We start from the raw sequence: 7,867 nt of genomic DNA, 5'->3' as shown, positions 1-7,867 counted from the left end.
AGGGTCTGGCTCTGATGGGTTCCTTTGTCACTGGCACAATGTCGCTAGCTAGCATTAGTGTGAGTATGCTTTTACTTCTGCTTCTGTCTTTTGTTTCTCTTCCTGTCAAAAGTCACTTCAGCTGAATATGAACAATAACAGCAGCTCTACCTACCTTCAGTGGAAAGGCAACTTTCAACCAATTAAATATATCTCCAGTAAAAATACACACTGTTGAATCAAAACCAAGCAACTTCAGGAGTCTTCATTACATACTGCATGTAACGTGCCTTAGGAAAAAAAAAGGGGTTTGGATTCAAGAGTATATAAAAAGACATGAAATGGAAGAACAAGAAACCTGACCTCAGAGATTATAAACCATATATCATGTCAAAAAGTGTTCAAAAATTTACCTAATGGTCTTTATAAAGGTCCTTCATGAAGTTCATGATTTTATACCATTATTTCAATCAAGCTGGGGGAAAAAGAAGAGATTTGTCTAGGATCAGAGTCCTGTCACTGCCCTAAGACAGTTGTAAGGCTTAAAAATTCTGGACTTTCAGACTGCACCAATATATTTTCTGGCTAGGACTTTTTATTGTAAACAGTTGTGATGGTTTAGACCCAGCCAGCAACCAAGAACCCCACAGCTACTCACTCACTCTCCCTTGGTGGGATGGGGAAAAGAATCGGAAGAGTAAAAGTGAGAAAACTCATGGTTTGAGATAAAGACAGTTTAACAGGTAAAGCAAAAGCTGTGCGCGCAAGCAAAACAAAGCAAGGAATTAATTCACCACTTCCCATGGGCAGGCAGGTGTTCAGCCATCTCCAGGAAAGCAGGGCTCCATCACGCCTAACAGTTTCTTGGGAAGACAAACGCCATCACTCCAAACGTCCCCCCCTTCCTTCTTCCCCCAGCTCTATATGCTGAGCATGATGTCACATGGTATGGAATACCCCTTTGGCCAGTCGGGGTCAGCTGTCCCGGCTGTGCCCCCTCCCAGCTTCTTGTGCACCCGGCAGGGCATGGGGAGCTGAAAAGTCCTTGACCAGTGTAAGCGCTGCTTAGCAACAACTAAAACATCTCTGCATTATCAGCACTGTTTCCAGCACAAACCCAAAACACAGCCCCATACTAGCTACTCTGAAGAAAATTAACTCTACCCCAGCCAAAACCAGGACAATAGTATAGGCATAATTTGGCTTTCATCAAAACCAAAGGCTAAATTCTTGGACCCAACAGTATTTATGAAGGATATCTTTCAGGAGACTATGATGTTTAATACTGTTTATCTTGTATGCTGCACAGACAGATATTGGGACTACTGTGAGAAAACTATTGATTTTTTTTCAGAAGTGCAATGATAATTGACAGACCTCTATCGATTACAGAATGGTTTTTAATCTGTTAATAATCTTTAGCTAGGGAAGTTTTACATGCCACCTGTCCTATACTTCTCAGAAGGAGAGCTGGAGGCTATTTCAGCATGATCAGGACACTTTTCTTCCTGACTGCTCCTCTTCTTGTTTTTTGCACATCTTCAGATTGGCGGATAGTGTGGTTTTTTACCTTTCCTCAGGTGTTCACAGTGCTGAGAAGGAAATGTTTTGTCACGAGAGCTTCCAAGCTCCAGGAACAGGCCTGTCTGCCTGGAAAAGCTGCAACCACTAGCAAATACAGTGGCAATCCATTTTACCTCTCCTGCTGTGTCCCTGCTGCCTGCTCTCCTATGCCCACAGCCCCGCCCAGGGCTGGCTCTACCCCACAAGCCACCAGGCATCTGCCTGGGATGCAGTGCCCCTGGCTGCCCCACCACAGGCAGGGACTCTGCACTGCCTGCTGTGATTATGGCCACTCTCGCCCTACGGGAGCATCTGTCTCAGGCACAGTTGCCATGGCACTGCGGAGAACCGCAAAGGCTCCAACCTCTTCCCCACAACCTGATCAAATATACTCCAGTGTTAGCCCATACTGAGCTCCTGTCATCCTTGGGCCCACTGGCCTGGCTGGCTCAGGAGTGACCCAGCCATGCCAGCACTTCTTAATGGGCATCTGTGTCTTCTCTGCTGAAAGAGGAGGAACAAAGGCCAGCTATTAACAACACGTAATCCTTGACATTTACAAAAAGCCAACTTTGTCCATGATATTATTTTGTAGAACTGAAAAAAACATTTATTTTCCATATATGAATCATATGAATATGAATAAAATATGAGTTTTAACATTAATCACACAAAAAGACTGTCTGAGAGGGTTTTTTCCAACCTTTTTTTTTTTTTAATAGAGAGGGATCACCATACTATTACAATTCTTCATTCCTATAACTCCAGTGGAAAGATGGCTTTGCAACTGGCGTTCCCTGATTACATTTAGCAGATGCTATCAAAACAAAACTTCTACCTTCCTCATTATTTAGATTTTTAGTTACAGAAGGAATTGACCTTAGTAGTTTATGGCCTAAGATGACTTAGATGGCCTAAGGACTTGATTAAATATGCTGTTTGAAAATGCATTTTAATATGCTTTGTTTTCTAGGACCTGTACATATCTATATCTATACCTGCACATATACCTGTATACATATAAGAATGATACAATGTCATTGGATCTTCCCAGGACATATTGGCACACATAATGGAGACAAAATCACACGGCTAGTCACTGTTGTATATTAAGCCCGTAGGAGCATCTGCTGCAGCTCAAACTAGATGAGGCCTACCCAACAAACATGGGTGGGGTGGGGGGATCCTTGTGTTTCGAATTTTCATTTTTTTCCTTAATGTTCCAGACTGGGAAAACATTGAATGGATGGTTCAGTTGTTTCATCTCCTACTTGTAGAAGTTAACCTTTTGGGAATTGGCTTCTGCCTGATTTCACCTTGTACTGCTCCTGTCTGCTTCTTATGCATTCCTTGCTGATACTGGGACCAAGTTATACTGGCTGTTGAAGGAAGGTGGAAGGTAGAAAAGTTATTTTATTTTTATTTAACATTTCAGAGGAAAGACAGTGACATTTTGGAGATGTCAAACTATAATGATGATGATTGCTCTAAGAAAATACATATTCTCCCACCATTGATCATCTTAAAAAAGATAAGAAGACAAATTTAGAAGGCACAGGACTAAAGAAGTTCAGTAGCTGTCTTGATTTAGTTCTCTATTGCCACGCTGCAACTTGTTGTGCTTTGATCAGTGTAAAGAGTACAGAGCACGGCTACTGACTCCGTCCAGGATAATGGATAAGGCTCATACAGAACCACCAGTGTACAGCCTAATCTTTGTGCACCTCAGAAACTAGAGGAAGGCCTTACTGAAGTCCTAGCATGATTCTGTGTGTCATATACAGGGAAAGCGAGTACAATTTGACCTAGAAAAAAGTAATTAGTGAATAAACAGTTATTTTATATTTAAATAACAATCCTAAGTGAAGGAGGTAAAAAATGTTGAAATTCTCAAAGTATGTAAAGGAAGGAAGGAACAGAAATTAAATAGCAAGTAGGAAGGAAGATAAGAGTAAACTGAAAAAAAATAGCTGGAAGGAATATGCCAAGCTGAAACAATGTGACTGCTTTCTTATCCTCTTATATTATTTGGTTACATCATATGCTATAAATAAGGTTAAATTATTTATTATTATGACACGAAAATGTGTAGACATAAATAGGACATAAACTGTTGTAACTTCTGTAGAACTATACCATTGTGTTCTGGATTTAGTTATTTTTTTTCCTAAGTTTAACTACCAAGATTAGCCATAAATATTTTTGAATTTTTTAAAACTTTTTAAAAGCTATTTTAAAATCTATTGTTCCAATATTCTGTATTCAGTACCATTTGTACTCTATAAAATGACATACAATAGGTTTTTAGGAGATAATAAACTGCAAAATGCAATACTCAGTGTCCAGGAAGAAACTATTAAAGTATATCACCAGTGAAAACAAAGAACTATGGGTTACTGGGAACTAGTCTTCGGGGAGATACCTTAATGATAGAAGCAAAGATATTACCAACTGGTATGTAATAAACTCCTTAGCACATGATGGCTTGGGGAGAAAAGATCTCAGAATTGTAACACTATGATAAAAATAATTTGACAATTCCTCAAAATAAAAGAACTGCATTCACTTTTAAAGACTAAGTGGAAGGGAAGTACCTCAAGGCAAAAAACACACAATGACCCTTCTCATCCACCCATTTATAAAAATAATAACTTTATTTCTCAGCCTGGAAAGGCTATGTAAAAAAGCCTATTGGATTAGAAGTCTTAATAGAGAAAAGGAAATAACCACCAGCTAGACCCGGGGAGAGGTTTTACAGCTTCAAAGTCAGGGCAGAGGCTTTGTACATTTACTGAATCCTGAAGGCAGAGGTGTGTTCTTAAGTTAGAGTAATCCGGGGGGGAAAGAATATATATATATATATATATATATACACACACACACACACACACACACCCCCTTTGCATTTGTGCTATGAAATGTAATATGACTTCCTTAGAAAAGATGCATGTGATTTAAATTTGGAAGAAAAAGTACTGGTCTGGTGAAAAACGAGAAAAGAGGGGAGGGAGATGCAGACAGCATGCGTGTATGTGTGCATGCGCACGCGTGTGTGTGCATGCACAGATTCGCATGTTTATTTGAAAGCTGTTGCAGCTCTCCAAAGCAAGTGGGTCACCTATAACAAAGTGCAGTAAGCTTTTACTTTTTGGAAAAGGAAAAGAAAAAATCCTGCTGTCTTTCCATTTTCTTTTTCTCTCCACTCTTACCCACTTAGGTGGTGAAGGCTTACTCTGATCAGAAGCATGTTGTAAGTTCAGGGGAGTCATCACTGTAAGAACAAAGCATAACTATAGAAAAGTGCAGGCCTGGCTGAAAATGACATGAAATGACAAGCCAGAGTAAAAATTGGCTAAGGAAATCAGAGATAGGTTGTAGTGAGTAAACACAGTGAGATGGAAACAATCTAGACAAGAACAACTACCCACAAACCAGTTCCAGAAAATAAGGCAGTCTGGGGAGCAGCAGCAAAGCATCTTGCAAAGATTCTGCAAAGTGTGAGTCAAAGAGCTACAGAAAAATATTTTTTCTAATCACACCCAGAAACAGATGTTTAATTGTCTCAGAAAACAGTCAAAGTTGGCACTGAAATAGTCTCAACAATAGTTATTTAGTAAAAAGTATGTATTTTATTATAGTTTTATGACAGTTAACACTGATATGTCTAAGTAGTCTTACAGTTATGACTCATTATATATTCTGCTTAATTCCAAAGTACAGACTGTCAATATTTTGGGTAACGAAAACAGTATTCTGGTTTTGTACACTGGACATGATTTCCTATGTGTAACAGACAGAAGAATATTATAGTATATGTATATATTTCTGCCCAATGCAAGAAATACATGCAGCTGTAGAACTATCCATTCACACGAAATGCTACTGATCACAACCAAGTCAGGCTAACTAAACTAAACTAATTTAGCTTTTACAGCTATACACGTCAGTAGATTTGAAAGCCAAACGTGTTTGTTTTATTTTATCTTGGGGCACATAAAATCATGGTATTTGGCAGCATGGAATAAGGGACATTAAATCGGCTTTTATGCTGTTGTTAAGGAACCCGTAGAGGATGGGATTCAAGCAGCAGGACATCATACCCAGTAAATGGCATATGCAATATACTAATTTAAAATGTCTGTTAGAAATGAGAGTGGCATTAAAATCTGTCACAATGTGGAAAAGGTGAAGAGGCATCCAACTGAAACCAAAAACTAGGATTAGCACTGTCAGTCTGCAAAAAACTCTCCTAGATCTTGTCTTAATTCTGATGATGGATCGGGATACTGTAATCATGTCCTGAATCTCTGTATTTTCTTCTGCTTTCATCTCAAAACAGATAGGTATCCCAGGGATGAATTTACTGGAGGAAGAGAGCTGGCTTTTTTCTGTGCCAGAGGTTTCTGGGAGGTCTCTGGAATGAGTATCCTGATGATGCCTTGAAATAGCTGGCATCACACTTGAAGTCTTTTTGCTGTATCTTCTGTGGTGCTTTCTGCCAAAGGCGCGGCTCCACCCAGAATGGCTGGAGGGCTGCACCTGCGTGCTGGTACTCTTAGAGGGGTGAAGAGTTAGGTTTATCATCTCCTTTTCTTCAAACTTATTTTCCTTGTTTGACAGCCTGGAACCTATGCTCCTGCAGACGCTGGTGTGACTAGCAGTTAAACATGCCAGCGGTAATATATACTGCATGAACAGTAAGGCTATTGTAAAGGCGATTCTGTAGGAATCGGAAGGCCATGACTCAATACACAAGAGCCTGTTCTCCAGTGCCTCTAAATTCAGAGTTTTGCTGAGGTCCACAGTTTTGTGGAAAACTGGCAGAGGGGAGCAAATGGCAAAGCCAAGGGCCCAAATGGACACTATTAAGAAATAGCCTTGTTTCGCTGTTAAATTGCTAGAAAGGGGATATTTTATCATACGGTACCTGACTGCAGCAATAGATATTAACATCAAAGTTGAAACCAGAACTGATGCGCACTGGAGGAAGGGCATCACACGGCACATGACAGTGCCAAACATCCATTGGTCAAGCAGAACGGATGTCAGTGTGAAAGGTGAACAAAACAGCACGACTAAGATGTCAGAAAAGGCCAGGTTACCGATAAGAATGTTTATTATTGTCTTCTGCTTCCGCTTTAGGAGAGCCACCAGTATAAGCAGATTTCCCATAAAGCCGGCCAGACTTATAAGTGTGTACAGCCCAATAAGAAAGTACTGTATGTCGTCAACGCTACTCTTGTAGTCTTCCCAGGAAGAGAAATTCTTTGTAGTAGCAGAGGTGTTCTTGGTAGGTGTCCTGTTGTTACGGTCTTTGAATCCTAAATCCATTTTACAGTCCTGCTTAGAACAAGAAAGGCATTAATTAGCATCTGAAGGAAGGATGGTACTGCTGTTAATGATAATGTAAAGGAACATAAATTTACCTTGTATCACCTTAATAAATTAATAGTGGTGTTATTCTACTGTGAGGCAGATCCTGCATAACTTCAGGTCAACATGAACTAGTTTTGTGGGTTTTATTGTGTGGCGTTCAGGACACCTAGGCCTCCTACCTGGCTGCTCACATGGGATGATGACAATTTAAGGTTCTGCGTTACGAAGCTGGCTTTTAACTATGCTTTGCTGTAGACCATATTGTCAACCTTTCCGTGAGGGAGCAGTTAGCTCTACAAAGGCAATACATTTAGAGTTGGTGAGATTACTCATGTGAATAACAGCTCATTGATATGAGTAAGGAAATTACAAGCACCATCTGAGCATGTGCCTAATCATTGCGTGACATCGAATTATAATTAGAGTCCCTGAAAAATATATGTTTTCATATATGCTAACAACTGCAGTAGTATTTCTCACCTTGCTAGTAGAAAACTGACAGAAAATAGGTGAGAGATTTCAAAAAGGATCAGTTTATAAGGAGATCCACTGTCAGTGATCCAAGATGGAATTCCTATTGTGGTGTGTATACAAACCATCTTCTATTACGTGTTGAACATATTTTAACTGTTGCTCAAGCAGAAGGGAAAAATGCCTACAAAACATCCAAAGTAATTGGATGTAATATAGAGAGGACAGTGTTAACAGGAAGCAAACCCCACACGGCCATTTGAAAATTCAAGGAACTGCTAATTACTCAGCACTGAAACATCTAACATTAAAACCTGGCTCAGCACAAAGTTATTCTGCCTACAGAATCTTCATGTATTAGTCTTCATTTTAGAAGGAACAGAAAGGCAAGATAATTCAGTTTAAACTCCAGTTTACCTTAAACACCTGCACGTACTAAAGTTTCAAGGTCAAAATTCCCCAAAGTGCGAATGTCCTG

At 39.8% G+C, this 7,867-nt stretch overlaps 1 protein-coding gene across 1 annotated transcript; it reads right to left on the bottom strand.

Moving 5' to 3' along the window:
• Positions 1–5,201: 5,201 nt before the first annotated feature.
• Positions 5,202–6,880, bottom strand: NPY5R (neuropeptide Y receptor Y5). The gene has a single exon (XM_075092440.1). The coding sequence runs from the start codon at positions 6,871–6,873 to the stop codon at positions 5,542–5,544; it is 1,332 nt and encodes a 443-aa protein (XP_074948541.1). The 5' UTR covers positions 6,874–6,880; the 3' UTR covers positions 5,202–5,541.
• Positions 6,881–7,867: the final 987 nt, after the last annotated feature.

The sequence above is a fragment of the Phalacrocorax aristotelis genome, chromosome 4, assembly GCF_949628215.1.
Source record: "Phalacrocorax aristotelis chromosome 4, bGulAri2.1, whole genome shotgun sequence".
Taxonomy (NCBI): Eukaryota; Metazoa; Chordata; class Aves; order Suliformes; family Phalacrocoracidae; genus Phalacrocorax; species Phalacrocorax aristotelis.
Note: the sequence above shows the minus strand (reverse complement) of the source record. Positions and strands in the feature narration are given on the sequence as shown.